We start from the raw sequence: 20,423 nt of genomic DNA on the forward strand, positions 1-20,423 counted from the left end.
TCTGCTGCTGTGGTGGGACTGGCCTTCTTCCAGCCATCACCAGGAGCACTTGCAGAATCCACTTGAAGCTTCAGCAACCCAGTGGGCTTCCTCTGCACAGCAGCTCTGGTCCCACTGCCTGGCCTCTGCGACACCATCTTCCTCCTTTGCTGGCCTCCAAATAGTTCTTCGGCACATCCCAGCCTGTCACCCTCTCTCCTCAGCAGCCAAGTCAGTCTCCTGTGGCCCAAGTACAACAAGTGCTGAGGTCATCTGATCAGTCGGCTGTGAGAATCCGGCCTCGCTGAGCCCCGCGGGAGTTGAGGGTTGTTTCCCAATCCTTCCCATGGCCTCCTGGCTTTTCCCTCAGTGCTCGCTGTCACGGTCTCCCCCTCGTCCCCCTGAAATTCTTGCCACTGCTCTGCCTCCCTGCCCTGTGGTCCCGCCTGCCTCCCCTCACCTCCGTCGCTACATGATGGGCAGGTCACACTGGGACCTTGGCAAACCTCGCTCCTGATTTCACACCCTGCTGCCCCTCCTCTGGGAAGGAAATGGACCCATTTTTCTTTGCTTTGCTTCTCCCTGCCTGTTTCTCTCCTAGCCTTACTCCTCTCTGTCAAATTCATGGGCTCGGCTTCAAACTCTGTTCCTCCCTTCCTTGCCTGCTTTTACCCCGTGCCGTGTCCATCCCCCTCATCAGACCCCATTTCCCCACACCATTTCTAGTGAATAATTTGACTTTAGCTGCCTTGGAGAGTATTTATTTTAATAGGTATATCCCTTAGTACACTGGATTAATATACCAGCTTATCTCTTCTCCCAGAGATGATTTTTTACATTGTAAATTAAAAAGGGAAAGGAAAGTCAAAAGCCAAAGGAATAGATTTATTTTCCAGTGCTCTCAGTGGAAGGCTGCGGCAAAGGTACATTTCACAGCACATATGTAACTGCATAGCTGATTAGTGAAGCAGCTGGGGCAGTGGGAGAGAAGTAAGTCTGCTATAATTTGTCAAGGCCGTTTACCGGTATGGCTGAAAATCATGCAATAGCTGTTCTACAAAAGCCTGTCGTGTAAACCGATAAATTTTCTTACCAGTTCATGGTCTGCTGTGCACCCTTTTTGTTTCCCATTGTTTCAGCACACCAGCAAATGCACATTTTCCTGGGAGGGGCAGGGGACAGACACCTGGGCATGTGCAATTTCTTGTTCTCATAGCGGTGAACACAACAGCCTGCAGGGAAACTTCACTGACTTCTTGAGGCACTGCCCATCCCAGGAGCAAAGGGGTCAGGGTGAGGTCTCCGAGGTCAGTAAGGTCTCCTGAGCCGAAAGAAGCTCTTGAGAGCTTCAACCTCAAATCAAATGAACAGAGCAAACAACCATCTTGTGTTAAGAAATTTTTATTTGTCCTTTGGATCTGTAATGTAAGCACATAAAATTACAAGTGGAAGAAACATCATGCCACAAAATTGCATAGAATTTTTACAAAAATGTGAATTATGCCTCTGAAACACTCATAGATCGAGGAACCAAAAAATATGTACATGTTAACTGAAATATTTCATCCTACTTTGAAAGCAAATCATCAAGGACTAATCAATCACAGATACTATTAATACAATGTACAAGAGCAACACTGATTTCAAAGAAAGGCAAGCAATGATGTCCCTTTAGTTATTTTTCAGTGACTAGCTAATACATGAGCATTAATTAACATAATTATGAACATGTTAAATCTAAAATGTCTGGCCTCCGTTAGAATTTTTAAAATTCTGTTTATACTGCCAAACCCAAGCTATTTTCAGTAGTGTAAAGATATCTGAAGTGCACGACCTAGTTTAATATAGACAGCTCTATTCTATACAGCAGAAATTCCACAATACAGCATTTCCACACATTCAACACGGAACAAGGCTAATACATAAAAGGCACAAGACTTGCACATCATAAAGACCCTTTTTTCATTATCTTACTCTAGTTCAAGTAATACCAATAGTAAATGATATCTGTTTCACCGAAATAGTTTTAACAATGCCAGATGTACAGTATTACACACTACCTTACACCTGCAGAAAGTGGCACTGTACAGATATAAAAAAATGTGAGTACAGGAAATGGTCAAATACAAACGGACTGTAAAATGACTACAGCTGATAGTATATTTAATCCAATCGTTATATTTATTTATTTGTAACTATAAATAAAATATTAATTGGTATTTGCCCAAGTTTCTTTGAAGACTGTGGTGAAGTCCTGGCTCCGCTGAAGTCCACAGGAATGTACCACTGAAATTCAAAGGAGCTAAGATTTTACCGAAAAGCCTGCACTGTACAATGGTTTCTATAATGCAATAGTCTGCAGTTTTATTGTGAACACTGCTATAAGTTTATTCGTTTAATAATTTAGACAATATGTCATTTTTACTTTATAAAATGCAGCATTACATCTTGACTCTCTACATTTTCAGTAAGTGATTAAGACTGATTTCAAAGTGCAAAACAAGGATTAACAGAGGATTCACCTTTCCTAGCATTAAGATGAAAGTAGGATTTTTTAATTTCATGTTCACTAATTTCATCATCATAAACCAGAACAGTTTAATCCAAAATACGATCTCCAAACAATGTGCAATTTCTCTTTTTTTCTGCTCTAAGGTTAAAAAAGAAACATCAAAATACTGTTTGTTTTCCAAGATTTGAACTTATATATATATACACACACACCATTATTTAACTGAAAACTTGAGCTTGATTTCTATTTTATTGCTTAAATTTAAATAAAATAAGTTACTTCAAAGTACTAAAATCCTGAGGGAATGGAAGTAAAGTAACCGAACTGTTACGATGTATTAAAACGCCTCTCTATGTAATTGACTGCTTTCGCCGATTGCATTTAAGATAAAGTAAGGCCCCGATCTTGCAAACATGTATGTGAACGTTATTCCCCAAAACAGCTGCAGTGAGCCCAGTGGTGTGCAAGAAAATGTGAGTTTGCAGGATCAAGCCTCTCGATGCAAATCTATGTCTTTGGAGCTAGTTTGTCCTTTGCCCTAAGATGCCTCTTCACCACACCGCTGAGGGAAAGGCCTTTAGCATTAGGCATTGGCTTGGGTACAAATAAGAATCGGTCCATAATTCTTCATTATTCCTATTTCTGTTAGTATGGGAATCCAGAGAATAGCATTTCTTCACCTTTTTAAATATCCTGACTTTCACACAAAGTCTCTCTGTCGTTGATATAAATCCCTCAAAATGTGCTGTTACTTCTCTCATGCATATCATACAGTACACTAACTCTGATTGTTCTTATTTTAAGAAGTCAGTTAAACGGATTACTATACATTTTTAAATAACAGTGATCAGGTTTTTATATTTTGCTTTTAAGTTTCAGACCTTAGTAAAACTGAACCTCGGTCTTAAAAATAATGGAAGATTCTGTTAGATTTCAAATACTGTAGTCCTAAACATTTCATAATCCTATCAAATTCAATAAGCTTAAAATATGATACTTAAAATCAATACTTTTGAGTCTGCAAAATATATATCAAATTTATATTCTAAAACTACTTTGATTTACAACACTAACACCACAAAAAGAATTTTATGACTCAATGACTATTTTATAGCAGTATAACCCCAATGTTAGCTTTCATAAAGATTCTCTCTACTCATGTATCCCTGAAACATTTCATTTGGCCAAGAGACCATGCCGACTTCAAACAGAAACATGCCGTGTGTGTATATAGACGGATGTGTGTGCACATATAGCTATATATATATATATATACAAACATATATGCACTCACACAGTTTAACAAACGCAGATGTACACAGACACTGACAATCTCCGGGCAGTTCTTCTCTTTGTTTTCCCCTTGTCCCCACAGTTCCAAGAATTTTCAGCAGCAAATATATTTCTTTCCATGTGATAAACATATCAAGAAAGCAAGCCACCAGTGCTTGCAAAGCTAAAAAGGATTAAATGTTTCAGTGCAAATGTAAAATGATGGTACAGCTGTCAAGGTGCAGTTATAAAGAAGGAAACAAATATGATTAAGTACTGTTGTAATATTCTGTAGGATCTGTATTAGTTTGGAGCACTTTGCACTGGCACTTCAAAAGGAAATCTGCACACATTTGTCTCTGAACAATGCACTGGTCTTCATTAAACATTCTTAACAATGAACATGGGCAGAAAATTACCCATTGTAAATTGGCCAAAAAAAAAAAAAAAAAAGAGGAGAGGATGGTTAATGTATTAATTTTTCCATTACAACTGCACTAAGCTTTAGAATAATAATAAGATGAAGAATGAGAATGAAGACCTTTGCACAATACTTTTTATAAAATGTTCCTTTTGGGAAATGTGCACTTGAATGCAGATTCCTCCTGCCTCCCGAAGCGCTTCAGTGGCAGCTCGCATTGGGACAGCGGAGACGGGCAGCTGGGGAGTGGTGCGCCCTGGCGCACTGATTGTTTCTTGGGCAGTTAAAAAGTAGTATCAAACACTTTTTCTGGATTATCTTCTTCCAATTCCTCTTCACTTTGCAGAGGTTTATGATTTGATTTTCCACTGTCAGATGCCAGGGAAGAGGGGGCAGAACTGTGGTCTCCGTCTTCGCTGATTTTCCCTTTCATGGCTTCCTGTACAAACTCCAGAATTTCCAAAGGCAGTCTTTTGAATTTGTCTTGATACTCCTGATCAAGTTCCACCTGCAACTACAACAAAAGAGACAAGCTGTCTTCTGGGGTATCTAATGCGACCAGTGCTGCCGTATGGGGAACAAACCACACGAGGTAGGGGGGAAATTAATAACACATTTTCACACGATTCAAGAATATACTACTTCCTTTTTCATATTAGTGCCACACATCCAATATGCCTATCGATTTCCATGCAGTCATTGCAAAGCTGAAGGAACGTGCAGTCATTTGCGCATAAGGCCGGGTTTGGGTACCATCCTCAGGTACCCAAATCCTTAAAATATATGTGGATTTAACTGTATTCGTGTCCATACTCCCACTGGCTTTCACATGACCTGACTGAAGTGCAGTATGGATCACAGATAAGCCTTTGAAAGAGCAAGGCTTTTATTAAGCTTCAGTTAGCTAATCACACATTAATCACACCACAAACACTGCTCTGGAGAACAATATAATAACTTTTGCCAGATTTCTTGGGTTGGAGAAACCACTAGGAAAAAGTCAGTTGTCAAAGGGAGTCAAAGAGGGAGGGTAAAGAAGTTAAATTACATTTCTTAGGGCTAGATCATGGAAAGTTACATTATCTGATTAATGCAGTATGTGTCTTGGACATTACTGGGGAAAAAGTGTCACATCATCAACAGGATGCAAAAGGCATGCAGAAAGAAATCTGGCTATCAGTCTTCAGGAAGCTGTGGGTCCTTTCCCAGTATTTATTTGTATAGCCTTTGTTTTTAGTGCCCATATTAGGATCTGCATGATCCATTATTTAAAAAACATTAATGCGTATGAAGGTTTCAACTGAAGACAAAGCCAATTTTTTCATCATAACCAATATAAGCACAGCAGGAAGCAAAAGGGTGAGTTCCAAAGCCAAACGCGCTCTGTTTGTCCTCCATCCATCCAACCATCCATCCACCCACCTTCTTAAAAAGAGGGAGTCAGTTCTGCTAACTGTAGCTGCAGCAGTTTTGCAATAGTTTCTTAGGCATTGTATTTTGAGCTCTATTTTTTTCCAGGATGCATGAAGGTGCTATGAATTCTGATCCTTCAGCTCTGTGCTTGAGCCTGTCCTATCTAGTTTCAAGTCTCCTTCACCCCACTGCAATAGCTCTCAACAGGTAATACAAATTTTCACTTGAACATTAGGACCTATACTAGTCTTACCATCCTTGACCTGTCCACAGCATGTGACTTTACCACTACCCCTCCCTCTGAGCCCTGCCACTCCCATTCCCCATGCTTCTGTCCTGGTTTTCATCCTGCATCTCTGACTTTATTTTTGTGAGGCCTCTTCTCCTTTCTCCTGATGTGCAAATCAACGTCCTTAGCTCACCTGGTCTAGTTCTACATTCCTTAATTAGACAGATTTTGCAGCTTTTCTTTCTCAAGATCTAAGATCTGGCTTTTTCGTTTTGGTTCCCTTGCTAAAGCTCCTTTCCTGCCTCGTTTCTGGCAATTTTCCTGCTGTTCTGGCCACAGTTTCTCACCTTGGTGTCAGAGTGCTGATAAACACCGGGTCTGAGGCACAAACACTTCCACTGAATACACCCTGCCTCTAAAGTATCTATTTGTATCAGCTGTGAGACAACCACTACCATAACACCCTTCCTTCATGTGGTACCCTTCTTTTTTTCCTGATTTTCATTGTTTTCTGGCTATGTCTAGATACAAATTTTTGAAGGGATCCTCCTTTTGCCTCCAGTTTGCTAACACTGCCAAGGGCACATGTGTTACCAGAGGCACAGTGTGTAGCATGGCTGGCAGAACAAGCCACAAAGGATGCTGATCATGCCTCACTGCCCAGCTTACCGCCGGGCTCTGCAGCCCCAGGGCTCCACTGAGTCACCGAGAGGCCACCTCTGCACCGGTCTCTGCTTCCGAGCGATGGCAGCATGGCACTCATGTAGGCCATATTGCAAATCCAAAATTATGTTCTAGGTAAAAGGTCTAACACCATGGTGCAATCATGCTTGCGGCTACAGTTCACTGCTGAATACCCGTGCTGCCGTGCTGCTTAAACAAACAGGAGGGAGGGAGGGGAAGGTGAGTCCTTCTGTTTATTTATGACAATTACCCAAAGATGCTATCAGCGTTAGAGGGTGATTTATGTTAGATTTATGCCCAGTGTGGGGCAGAACATTCCTTGGGTTAGTCTGAGCCAGCAGCGGCGGCAGAGGCAGGGCACGCCGGCGGGCTCCAAGCGCTGTGCACCATGCACGCCAAGTGCCACCGTCTTTTCTGGCCCAGGAGCATTTGCTGCAGCCAGGCTCTGGGCTGCTGATGCGGATCCGCAGCAGTGCCTGAACACCCCACAAAGCCAGTTAAAGGTTCCTGCAGGGAGAAGCAGCTCTGCGTACAGTATTTTTTATAAATCTCAGAATCATAGGGAAGGCTCCAGGGCACTGGAAGAGAAAGCTTTATAAAAGAGCATGAATTTCTTTCTACAGCAGTGTCTGAGCCAGAGATGGGCTGCTGCATTTCCCCACCTCATTGTCATACATGGATTTACTGAATCTGTAAATTTTGGACACCTCAGGTATAGAAGGAGGTATATAAAAATCAAAAGTCAGAGGAAGTCTCCTGACTCTCAACTTCCTTCAGAACCTTGATTTGCTTATTTAGGTTTAAGAGCAATAGAAATATTTGAAATCCCTCAGAAACTGAACATTACATGAACCCAGTGCAACTATAAGCATGTTGTTAGATAGCAAATGCGCCTAATATTCACCTCTGGAAGCGCCTCCAGTGGATAATCCTCCCCTAAGTCAAGCGTTTAACAGAAAAGACTTGAGTCTGGAGCGACCTCTCTCTCATCAGTGTCCCCAGAGACAGTCTATATAGATGTCTAATCATGAGAAGGTTGAAGATAGTTGAGAAGGAGCAGGCAGTAGACAAGGAAGGTTGATTAAAACTGCAACTGTGTGTAAAAACTAGTTTTCTTTTTGATTTCAAAGGCACTGCCAGTCCTTCCCCTTGCTCAGCTTCAGACAAGCACCTCAGAGCCCATTCCCTGACCCCCGAGCGATCACACAAGACTCCATCTACACTGATGAGCACAACAGGCGAGCCTGGGTGCAGCACAGCCACAGCACTGCCAGACCCAACCCCTCACTGAAGTCTTCTTCACCAGCGTGGGGCTTGCAAACCCACAACGGTCTCACAGTGCGTTGGCTGTGTTTCTCCTTAAACAACCAGCCCTGGGCAAAACACTGGCAAACAGCTGTGGGTCAAGGTTAAAGAAACAAGTTGCCTGTTAAAGCCAGCTGGGTCAAACAACCCAGTCGTTTTCCTTTTAAAAGCCTCCGTGTCCTTCTATTAGATGATGATAACCATGTCCTGTGGATTTACAGGGACATTACGGTTCATTCCTAATGGAAAGCTGCGCTCCCACTAGTAGCAGTAGTCATGTATGTCTTCTATTTCACTCGCTGATGGCACGACAAGGTGCCATGTCAGTGTGTGTGTGTAAGTAAAAACCTCTCTGCACAACAAGCACCCCACCAGACTCCAGCCCAATGTGGCCTTACTGTTCAGTTTGCTGTCCCCTTGAGTTGCTTCCCATCACAAGTCCACCTACCCTGACCGCTCTGCTCTCTAGCTACTAAACAAGGTGACCTACAATTGCCTCTAGGATTTTGGCGCCAGCCAAAGGGGGAAAAACGAGACTGATGGTTAGACAGGCAGATCATTGTCTGGACCACTCTTCCCCTTAACACATAACAACCTTCTTCCTGCTGTTCTCTCACCATCTGCCCTCTTACAGATGCTCTGTCCCCTCTTCAACCCCCAACAAAAATTACTTAATGTCATCTTCATGTGGCTTTAGCATCCCACAAGGGGTTGGACACATTATTTCTTGTTCAGGTAAATCACACTCCCATGTACTTTACTTACAGGCAATGAGTTAATACTTCAGAATTTGGAGCCATCACCAAGTGCTGGCAGTGGGGTCCCTGGGGACAGATGAATGCATCAGGCACTCTTGCTGGCTGTGGCCAGAAGCTCTAACTCTTGAATTTATGTTTCTGTATACTTACCTTTTTTTTTTTTTTTTTTTTCCCCAATAGTACTAGTTTAAAAACATCAGCTGATACTCGCATAAGCCTTACAAAATCCGTATCCGTATTATTATCCTCAGCTGCCTCTAGTTTCAAAGACTCTCCTCCATTCCATTTATATGATTGCATATCAAACTAGACATCCACCAGCGCAGGCTTGGAACAGGCTGTGGACCACTGGGCCACCAACTTGTCCTGCTCAAAACAACAGTAGATATGGCAAGGCTTTGGTTGCGACTGTCCTACCCTGTCAGCTACACCCCACAAGGGTTTCCACAGGGAAGCCCCTCTGACTTCAGCCAGCTGTTTAGGCGGTGTGGGTGACGGCGGGGCTTGGCTCATGCACTCTCGTGCCCTGGATGAACACCACCGTATCCTTTGAACCATGACTACAACCAACACAGCCCCTAGCTGTAGGGACAGAAATACATGAGTAAGCCCATGCCTTGCTGAGCAGAGCTCCTGGCAGCCAGCCAGCTGTCCAGCTGATCAGCTCACATTTTCTTTTAATTAAAAGGGCTCCTTGGCATCCTTGGCTACAATTGCTTTCCAAAAAGGGTCATCATTCAGAGAAAGGCCTCAGCAACCCTTCCTTGGAATGTGCGAGGGCAAAATGAACATGGTTGTTCAGCTTAAAGCAAGGAACATTTTTTTTTCCCTCAGAAAAGGAAATGGACAGTATTATTAAAATTATTTATAGCAGTTATACCTAGCTGTTATTATTAAAACTACCAAAATAAACATAGTATTAAAATAGTGACCAGAACATTAAAAACAGTAACTGTGATCAATAATTACAGAAGCAGAAACTGTGGGTTCAGACTATCCTGATCAAGCCCCTGTAGACTTTTGCATACTTGCAATGTGATCTAATGAACTTATGTTTCTACCAAGAACAAAAATAAAACGATCACATGAAAAACGCAATGTGCTGCCAGCACAAGTTACCAGGAGAGCTTGAAGACAAGAGGTGGATACACAGCGGCTGATACGCAGCACCGCTTCCATCTGACCTCCCCCCCCCTCACTTTGGCAGCTCAAGGGAAAGGGAAATTGGGGGGGAAACCATGTCCAACCCATCTCCCTTCCTGCCAGAGCAACACCTTTGAAGCTGTTAATGTGAACACTGCTGCTCTTTCCCATTGTACCTTAGAAGTGGCATTTCGGAAGTTAGTAACGAAAGTGTTTTCCAAACAATTTTCCCCTCTTTTCCTTCCCCATACAGCTTGAGATACTGCATGCTTGGTCTGCACAGCGGTGTGACCTCGTAGCATCATTCTCCTGATGTAAGATCCCATGCCAGCGGCATCTGATGCAAAATCAACCCACTTCCACATAGACTGGGAATCGTGCCAGTTCACATGTTTTTTTGAAACATATTTTCAACTCAAAAATAACAGAAAAGTCACTACTTAAAAAGCATTTAAACAATTAATCTTCAGGCAAAAATATTTTGAGAAAGTTATGTATGAAATACAACTACTTAGACATCTGGGTGAACAAGCCCCACCAAAATGCAACTTTTTTGAATAAAAAATCATTAACTCTGGCCATATTTGTTTTGATAAAGTTATTCCACTGCAAAAATTTGATATAACTCCAAATAAACTCTTTTAAGTAACAGATTTTCCATTCCACTTGCAAGTTTTCTGTAAGGCCAGTTTTGGAGTTTTGTGTTTATTTTCTCTCTCCTTTTAAATCTATCATATTTTGCATTATTCATAAATACTTTGTTTCCCTGATCACACTCTTTCTTTCACTGAATGATGCAGTGAATTATGAATGAAAAATAATCCAAATATCCTTGCTCAACAATCCAGGTAAAAAAATGCACTCTGAGGACTAAACAGTTTGGTATCTCCCAACAATCTCTGATGTTTCCAACAGCAAACCCTTTATTCTCAATTTTTAAAAAGATATTCAGAATTTTTGAATTCTGATTATAAATGTGAGAAATTTTTGAGTTGCATTATTTTCCCTTGAGGCAGAGGGCAGCAAAATATCAAAATAATTACTTTTTTTTTTATTTTTTGGTATTTGGTTATTGTGTTTATTCACCAGTTGAAATATGATACTAAATTGTATCCATAATTACTGTAGCACTACCCACATGCAGTATAATATTTAACTCCACATAAACAGTACCTGTTCTTTTTGTTTTACTGATGAGAAACTCAACTGCATTAATTGCTTCTGTGCAATTTCAGCAGAATGTATTTTGACAAGAGGCAATAACTGGTCACTCCATGATCCTTAACAAAAAGGGGACTGCAACCTCTAGAGGATACTTCTATTTAGTAAAGCTCCCATTTTCCTTTTCACGTGTCATTGGAAATGTTTGTTTTGTTAACACCAGCAACACTGATCTTTTTGCTAGTCAGTGACAGCAAATTGCAGCAGAAATACTGGTCTGAGATCGTGGCCCCTTTCTCACTCCTCCCTTGTTTCTCTAAATCTGCTGAAGCTCCAAATACTTATTTTTCTTCCCTCAAATGTTTGACCCATGTGCCTAAAGATAAGTTTGAATAGAGGATTCGGGGCTTTTAAGACTGCATCAGACAACAAATATGCATAATGTCAGCGACCTCAATTTAGCTTCCAAAATAGCACATAGGACTCCCAGATTAAGGGTACAGACAGCAAGCAAGCTGCTGTTCTGCTGCCTCTCATTTTCAGAGCTTACTTAATTAGAAAGCCATTCTGGAGGGATACAGCATTAAAAGACATATGAGCAGCAAGAATTGTTAAAAGCAGATGGAGGCTCGATAACAGGGAGTGAAATTGAGGAACAGAGCTCGGGGATCAAGTGATTTATAGGCAGCAATATTTGTTTAATTGGAAACAGTAGGAGTTTCTTCTGAAGGACCACGTTATTCCCTCCACTAAGCAGATTTCTGCTGGGAAAGCAAAGGAGTAACCATTGCTTAGTTGTCCTCATGCCTCGTGGCTGCAGTCCCTCTGCAGCACGCCGCATGCTACAGGGGGCCGCAGAAGATGGTGACTGGGAAATGCACATTCTGGGGAAGCCGTTTATCCAGGCCTGGGAAAGGAGTTAACAACTCTACGTGTGCAGAGAGCACCTAAATACTCTCTTTATCTTTTTCTCTCAGTGACTGCAAGCAAGAAACGTGCCACCTTGTTAAAATTTAGGCTTAACATAGCTACTCAAGGACAACATAGCTAAGCGTGAAACGAAACTATTCAGGTAGCTGAGGTTTTATCTCAAAAGATGCAGGAGAGTGGAATCATTAAAGAAAACCTAAGGGCACTCATTATCAGAAACGGCACAAGGAACGGCACTGCACTAGGTAAATAACAGCCAGTGCAGGATATGGCTTTACATCGACTGGAAAGCTCCCGTTAATGACTCCTGCCCTCAGACAAGGACATCTCAGTCTTGGTCCATGCCCATCACCACGTTTTCAAATAATGGTTACTTTTGAGACCATGAGAGACACAAGAGACACCAAACCCAGGACTTTCTCTCTGCCAGCCCCACACCACACCCTTCTTCTGCCAGATGAAGCTCCCCTAGTCCTTCGCACAAGGTCTAACACACCAAGCTGACCCTCCTGCCCCGCAAGGTCTCTGTGCTTTTCCTGAGCCCAGGAGCACTTGCTCAGGAGTAGATGTATTTTTGACTGATCCATTAGTTCCACCCCTGCCTTCCCATGTCAACAGGGTGCACCGTCCAGATAGGCTCCTTCAAAAACTGTCCCAAGACGGTCTTGAAAAGAGCCTCGCTGTAACACCTGAAGCATTTCACAGGTCAAGGAGTCTAGAAACCTTACACTGTGTTATCTTCCCCAATTCATATATTCCCCCTTTGACTTCCCCTGTTATCTTCCAAGTTTCAGCTTTGTGTCTTTTCCTATCAAAGCACAAGCGATTTGCTCATGTCTCCCTAATGTGCAAGTCCCCATATAAATGAGTCCTCTAATATCTGCTGTCTCAAGGCATTAGCCTGTAACCTCAGGGCCTTCATCAGTCTGCGTCTCCACCTTTATTAACTGCAAACTCAATTAAACCAATGGGACTGTGAAGAAACCTGGGACCTGGGCTCCTACAATTTTAACACTCTCATAAAGAAACTCCTTTCTGTATAGTAAACCAACACCTATTCCAAGAGCTAATTAAAAAAGAAATGTTTGAGTGATAAGATGCCCATCAGTGTTGCCCAGGTTATACATGTATTATATATTACCTTTGCTGGAAACTTTTGAGTTGGAGAAGCTCCTTAGAGCTAAAGCCTAAACTGGTGATCTTTTCCTGCTGGCAGTTGTATTGTTAGTAGCAATTTCAGATCTCTTGCATTTTCTTTAAAGAGAGAGCTTTAAATCCTCTATGGGAGGGTTTTCTTCACAATTAAATTTTGTTTCCCATTTCTTCAAAAGTACAGCAGTTTATTCTCATGCAAAGCTTGTTCTGTGCCTTGTAAGCTGTATACTTGGAATCACTCTTCTTTCTGATAACTATTTCGTGTAATTGTTTCCTTTTTGTGGATAAAATGCTTTCTCAAGCTGTCAAGCTTTTTTTGATGACTCCATAAATATGTGACCTATGCATCTCATTATGCATACGAATAAAGATAATTTGAGCTAGTATGAATGGGAGAAAAATCCCTTCTCTATGTGCATGTATAACATTTTAAGGCTAGATTCTGCTCTTTTTCATTATCACTGGAATAAGTTAGCTTCGCTGTAAGCAAAAGAATCTGCTCAGTTTCAATGCAATAAATGCAGAAAGTCTCAACTACCATCACATACTGCCCTTAGTTTATTGGGGTGGATCCAGGATAAGTAAATGTAGCGACACAGCTCAAATACAGCTTTTTAATTAGTCCTTTTATAAAGCACTGTCCATATTTTGGGTAAGGTCTTCAAAACAAACAACAACAAATCAGGGCATCTATTACCTTCTAACAAGTAATTTTTTTGCTACTTCCACGATGCCTCCAGGGCACCCTGTAAACAGGCAGCTGACTGTCCAACAGCACAGGCCTTGGAAGAGTAGCAGTATTGTAATTCTCAGCTCAAGAGGTCGTAACAGTCCCTTGGAAACTCCTTTTAAATGACATCTTGAGGTTATAACAGCAACAGTATATTCCAGAAATATTTCAAATCCCGGGAGGGCCGGAGAACACAGGGCTCTGAGAGCTGTGCAGCACCATGACAGCCAAGCAGGATGTCTCCAGGGGACCCTGGAATCTGCAAGGCCACTTTATGTACAGTGTGTTTTTCCCTAAAAGTGGTGGTGTCCCACAGAGCGAGAGATTCTGGCTATTTTTGAAAGAGGAGAGAGACAAGAAAAGGAAGCATCAGGTGCTGAAGGCCTCCTGTGTGAGGACTTGGGAGCTGATGAAGTACAGATCTGAAAAACATGTGGTGAAACCCACAGCACAGCTTTTGGATTCTTGCCTAAACTGAGCTCTGAATACAGTTTAACAATGTGTTTTTCAGTCTTTCACATCCACCTTGCTAATAGATATAGTGTTGCCTGTGTCTGAGTCTCGGCAGGACATCTCTAACAGGTCCCATCAGTACTGCAGAGAATTCCCGCCGAGCAGAGATTTCTTCTCAAATACGACAAAGAAAAGGAAATAAATAATCTATTTTCCTGTGTCTCTCTCTAGTGGCATCACTGTGCTACCCAATGGAAAAGGAACAGAGTCACGCTACGATTAAGTCTGGCACCTCCTTTCACTGCAATGCCCTGCTCTGCCCTTCCTACTCAGCCCAGACTCTCAAGCCTGTTGTGAGTAGTAAGAGCTCCTAACATACACAGGGGTCTGCCGATCTTGAGACAGCATGTTTCTTAAGGTACATGCTCACTATAATTTCCACGTCATTCATAATTGCCAGGGAACTGCAGAGAGGTTTAGAAGTAAGCCATCATTAGTTCAAAAAATAATCACACTGATAAAGCCTTACGCTGCACTCTGAAGTTTACCTTGCACTGACTATATCTCTTCACATCAGAAAGCCTCTGCAGGATGGAGCTTCACTGAAAAGTCTGCTTGGAAAATTACTGAGCAGTCAGTCCTTCTGTTAATATCCTGTTAAAAATGAATGTTTTTAGACTAGAAAGCAAGGACGCCATGAATAAAGATCAAAGCCTTAGAAGTTTCTTTGAAAATCTTTTCAAGTAGTTGCAGTTCTGTAATCCCTTGTAACAGCGAAGGCTATTCCAAAATATTTCCTAACTCATTAACAACGTGAATCACAGAATGGTTTGGGTTGGAAGGGACCTTAAAGATCATCTAGCTCCCACCCCACTGCCACGGGCAGGGACACCTGCCACCAGCCCAGGCTGCTCCCAGCCCCAATCCAACCTGGCCCTGAACGCTGCCAGGGATGGGGCAGCCACAGCTTCTCTGGGCAGCCTGTGCCGGTGCCTCGCCACCCTCACAGTAAAGAATTTCTTCCTAATATCTAATCTAAATCTACACTTGTTCAGCTTAAAGCCGTCACCCCTTGTCCTATCGCTACATGCCCCTTGTCAAAAGTCCCTCTCCAGCTTTCTGAGGGTCCCTTCAGGTACTGGAAGCTGCCAGAGGGTCTGCCCGGAGCCTTCGCTTCTCCAGGTGAACCACCCCAACTCTCCCAGCCTGTCCCCATAGGAGAGGTGCTCCAGCCCGCTGATTATCTCCGTGGCCTCCTCTGGGCTCGCCCCAACATGAATCTGGCTTCCTCTTTACTACTAGCAGAGACGTGCTTTCTCCCCAAATGATGAAGCAATTTAGTCTGACCCATTATTTTCTAACATAACAAGCTAACAAAAAAGAAATCTATTTAGAACCTGGCAGAAGTTTAACAGCAGGGACAGAACTACTGTCCCTCATTTTCCATCTTCCAGAAATGATGGTTCAGTATTTTGGCCTTTGTACTTCCAAGTGTCAGGAAAGTTTTGAGGCCGAGTTTAACAACGACAAAAAGTTGGGACTCTATTTAGATTTATATATTGGTATAATATGTATATACTATGTAATTATGAACATCAAATGAAGATGAATCATTTTTACTAAGGATACAGAGTCTAATACTGTTTATGGCTGCTCTGTGTTTATATATAGTATCTTTAATTTCTCTACTTCCACCATTATTTGATCCATATATCTACCACTTCTCATTGTTTCATGCTGCATTACACAACACACTTATTTATTTTTTTTTTACTTGAGAAGCAAAATTAGTGTGGAATTTTAACTGTAACTCTTAAAAACTTTATAGCTTAATGTAAAAGCGGCACCGCCCAGAGGTTCAACCTAATTAAAAATAGCCTGAAGGTTTTTACTTCCTAATACTAGAATGAACTTAAAAGGATAAAAACCTTCTCTTCTTGTCTGTACTATTATTACTGGATTAAGCAGCACTATGCAATGAGAGGTTAATGGAGCCATCCTCATGATTAAGTTCAAGGGATTAATATTTCAGTTCAGTTGTTTTTTATTTAAACATCTTTTCCAAAGGTCATATTAGCACTGACTACTGCAAACTCAGGCAACTCTAATTATCCATCAAGTTTAAATGAACCATGCAGAAACCTTTATTTCAGTGACGTCCAGCAAGCATCCTGCGATGCAAAAACTGACATATAAGGTAACTTCATAAAGCTGGATAAACAGGGCAAAGCCCGTCCCACTGCTACGCCGAGCAGCTTGAACTCATGCCTGCTAAAGGGCATACCCAAAGCTTGCTGAAGTTTACAAGATGACAGGGATTGACTTTGATGGGTTTTGGATCTACAGTACTGACAACCATGTAAGTACAGGCACAAACTAACCAGGTCAAATGATGGAACTACTGGCACAAAATAACATGAAGCGCAGACTCCTTCCCCAACAGAGGTCTGAAGGTAATCTGACTCAAAATGGAGACGTGCAAAAATCATGTTTGGGAGGTTCAGGGTTCTCAACTGTCTTGTCTTAGCGATTTAAAGGAAACAGCACAGCACGGAAGAGTCTAGGAAACAGGACGTTGCTGCTTAAAATCCGAGCCTGCTTCAACAGACAGCTAGGATAACAGATTTCCACAGAGGGGGTCAGATGCCATTCTCGTGTCCAGACCTGACCACAAACAGGTTTCTGGGTTTCTGTTGAGCACCTGAGCTCCATGAAAAAGGGAAACAGCTGAAGGTGTTTTGCCCTCTTAATACTTATTATGGGTGAAGGACTACTACCCTGATCACGCTGCAGTCCAACAGCCAGCACAGATGCTGAGGTCAACTCTTCCCTAGCACAGTGGAATACGTCCAGTGAGCTATGGTGATAGAAAATGTGTGTGTCACAGTGCTTGCACATTGCAAGTCTGCACCATAGCATGCTTTTCATCTTGCCGTGCAGTGGAACATCTTAAAGTCCTCTTGAACAGACCTCTTAAAGATACTGCCAATAGCACTGCTGACTTTTGTGGTCAGACCTTCCTGTTGCCAGGAAAAGGGAGATGCAAATTCCCTAGAAGCCAGCAGAGACAGGAAAATAAGGGATACTACAACTTAAAACTACTTAGAGAATCAGTTCCTTTGGTATTTCCTTTCCTCACTGGTCTCAGTGGGCCACAGCAGGTGGATGTCACACTGGGGCCTCCCTCCAGATCTCAAGCCTACTATAGGAAGAGTGAGCTCTTCTGCTGACATCAGCGTGTGCTGGATTTGGTCCCCAGCTTCTCTGCTTCTGAAGTCAATGCAGTTCATTGTTAGTTCACCAGAGATGAACTCATGGAACTTCACCAAGTCCTTTGTTTTTTTTTCCACTGAGAAGCATGCCATCAAAATGTATAATAAGATCTCCTTAGAGCTCCTATTTGTTTTTAATCTGATTTCATTTATGTGTATCACTATTGGTAGCTTCTATCTTTGAAAAGTTTGGTACCATGCAAAACCTTAGTAAGAAAAAAACCCACAACTGGCAGTAAAACAAAACCTCTTTCCATTATAAGAACTTATCTTTTTAATGCTCTGTCAGTGTTTTATTATTACTTTGGTACTTGACATCTTCCAAAAACATTAAAAAATTTTTGAGAGTTCTTACAACTTTACAGTGTATTCTCTGATGCCAATTCTGATCACGATCTAGTTGAAGATAAGTTCAATGAACACTAGAAAAATAAAAGCCTTTCATAAGTGATCAAGTTATTTGAAGAAGCAAAAGAATACTTTAAAAACATTGGCTGCTTGGTTTAAAGCTCTATTTAAAATATGTGTAGAGTACACATTTTTGTTGAGGATAAGAGACGTTTATCTTGAATTTGGGAGTATTCCAAATGATGGTAGACAAGTATCAGAAATGAGATTATTAACTTGCAAAAAAACCCTTTTAGAATGACAATACAATGACTATAAAATGTCATCATCTTTCCCCCATCTCATGGAAATGTGTTTAGAACTATAGAAATACAGACAGGCATTAAATTTAGTGATGGTGAGTGAATAATTAAGTCATCTGCTACTCTACATAACAGCAAAAAGATTATTCTCAGTTAGTTACAGAAGTTATTCCTAAAAATTTCTTATCACTGATGTTATTTAAACTTTCTTACATATCAATTAGTTTGAAATAATAAGTCTTTAGGCTATCCATTAATTGCAGCACTGTAGACACGATCTGTATTTAAAATTATGCAATGAAAATTAAGCCAAAGCACCAAGCTGTCTTGGCTAACAAAAAAGGTTTCCTCAGCCCTTCGGATAAAGAAGGAGAGATAATGGGGGCACGGAATTCACAGGAGAACTCCCTCAGTTTACTATTCTGTCTTGTCACATGTTAACACAGACTACTGGAGCTACAAGCTGTTATCCACGTGTTTAATTTGCAGTATTGCATTTTCAGTGCATTCATTTTCCGGTCGAACGGTATGACTGTTTTCAGACAAAAAAGAAAAGAACTCCAGTGATTAATGCAAAAGAAGGACAGCAACATATATAACCCGAAGGATAGCTGATTAAGAAGATTCTGCAACGGGATCATTTCCAAATGCAAGGTAAATGTGGATGGGAAATTTTAAATAGTTACTTCTTTAGAAGTTAGAGGGAGGCTGGTTGCAGAGGAACATCTGGTCTATACATCAGAGGAAGACACCATTCTTAGTTTCTCTCTCTCTCCTGCTGTTATGGCCCTAGGCTCTCAGAGAAGGCTTCAACCCACTCTTTTAAGCCTTGCTGTCTTTGCAGAACAGACCTTAGGACAACTGAATTTCTCTTGTCTGGTCATATTTTGCTTCACTGATACACTGAAACGACAATTTGGCATTTGTACCATTATAGATGGCTCATGCTGGCATCTGTCAGAGGCACACAGCATGGACTGCCACATCAGTCACGGCTGCTGCCTGCAGCCGCTTTCCTCAGTGGCACTGATGATGGGAAGTGAAGTGGAATTATTTTAAAAAGTGCAGCCATGAATTGATAGGTGGGTTTTTTCCCAAATCCTCTACACCTGCAGCATGAATGAAGAGTCAAATGTAACATTCAGATGATTCAAACAGATCATGGGAATGGTGTCTTCCTGCCATAGGAATTAGAAAGAAAGCAGCTGCAACACTCTGCGTTGAAAAGCATGCCTGACGGAGGTAATCATACCTGAGAGTGATGCTTCTTTAAAGTCAGGCAAACGGCAGCAGCTTGCTGTCAGTCTTCCCTGCATGCTATACCAGCAGGTACAGAGCTGTTCCACCTTACCGCCTCCTGTATCCTGCGCTGAATTGTGCTTTTAAATAAGAAAAGGCAGAGCATTGGGCAGCCAACTTTCTGTGTGTAATACAGCTCTTTTTCGCCTCAGACAATAGCGGCTTACACTTCTGTGCACAAAAAAAAGACGGCCCCTTTAACGTTCAGCCTATCCACTGTGAGATTTCCTGATGTCAGTATCCTGCACTTGATATGTGACTCTTTTAAAAGACACTAAAAATGTTCTCTATTATATGCATGTTTATTAAAAAAGTGCTCCTCATAATATTAATAAATGGTTATAGGAGAGACACAAGGGTGAATACCGAATCAATCCTCTTAAGACATGTCTATATGCTTGTGGATTCACGTACTCACAACACAGTGGAAAAAGGGAAAGCATATGATTATTTTTAAGTAAATCAAAATCATGACCTCATTGGTGTAAACACAGATTTTGTAGAAAAAATCATATTACTGAAATATACAAAAGACACAGCTCGTTCAGGGAGGACAGGTACAAAGAAGGTCTTTGCTGAGATACTCGTCAGACATCTTTATTCTTTTTCTGGCCACCAGCATATTGTAAGAGAGGGACCTGCTGAAAGTCTCTGGGTAATGAGGGAATTGGACATGAAAATGGACATTGTCATGGTGGGCACCTGTAACAGATGACCACACTGGGAAGACTGGGTGGTGAAGCTTACTTATGTGCCCAGAAAAATTTGCAAAAATGAATACAGCAGGGCACAGGATACATCAATCCTTAGCCGGCAACATTCATATTTACAGTATGTACTCTCTGCTTTACTGGTGATTGGGTGGAAAAACAGGTACCTACGTCACGTAAAAGATCTGGACCTGCGGGCAGGCTTACTGCTTTTTCACACTGTACCAATTCCTGCAGCAGCCAATAGAGAGGATCTTGGCCTATGTAAAATCCTCAAACATGGTTTATATCACAGAACTAAATCTACTTATGAGGGACACGCAACCATTAAATGGCAACTGATATTA

General features: G+C 41.7%; 1 protein-coding gene across 4 annotated transcripts in view; it reads right to left on the reverse strand.

The window, feature by feature from the left end:
• Positions 1 to 1,364: 1,364 nt before the first annotated feature.
• Positions 1,365 to 20,423, reverse strand: part of PLCB1 (phospholipase C beta 1) — a 401,106-nt gene continuing 382,047 nt past the window's right edge. The window contains exon 32 of one of the 4 annotated variants that reach the window (XM_056357294.1): positions 1,365 to 4,692. In XM_056357294.1, coding sequence (XP_056213269.1) covers positions 4,468 to 4,692 — 225 coding nt within the window. In that variant the 3' untranslated portion in view covers positions 1,365 to 4,467. Of the gene's footprint in view, positions 4,699 to 20,423 lie in introns of all 4 variants that reach the window. The other 3 variants (XM_056357293.1, XM_056357295.1, XM_056357296.1) reach the window with 3 other exon arrangements.

The sequence above is a fragment of the Falco biarmicus genome, chromosome 12, assembly GCF_023638135.1.
Source record: "Falco biarmicus isolate bFalBia1 chromosome 12, bFalBia1.pri, whole genome shotgun sequence".
Classification (NCBI taxonomy): domain Eukaryota; kingdom Metazoa; phylum Chordata; class Aves; order Falconiformes; family Falconidae; genus Falco; species Falco biarmicus.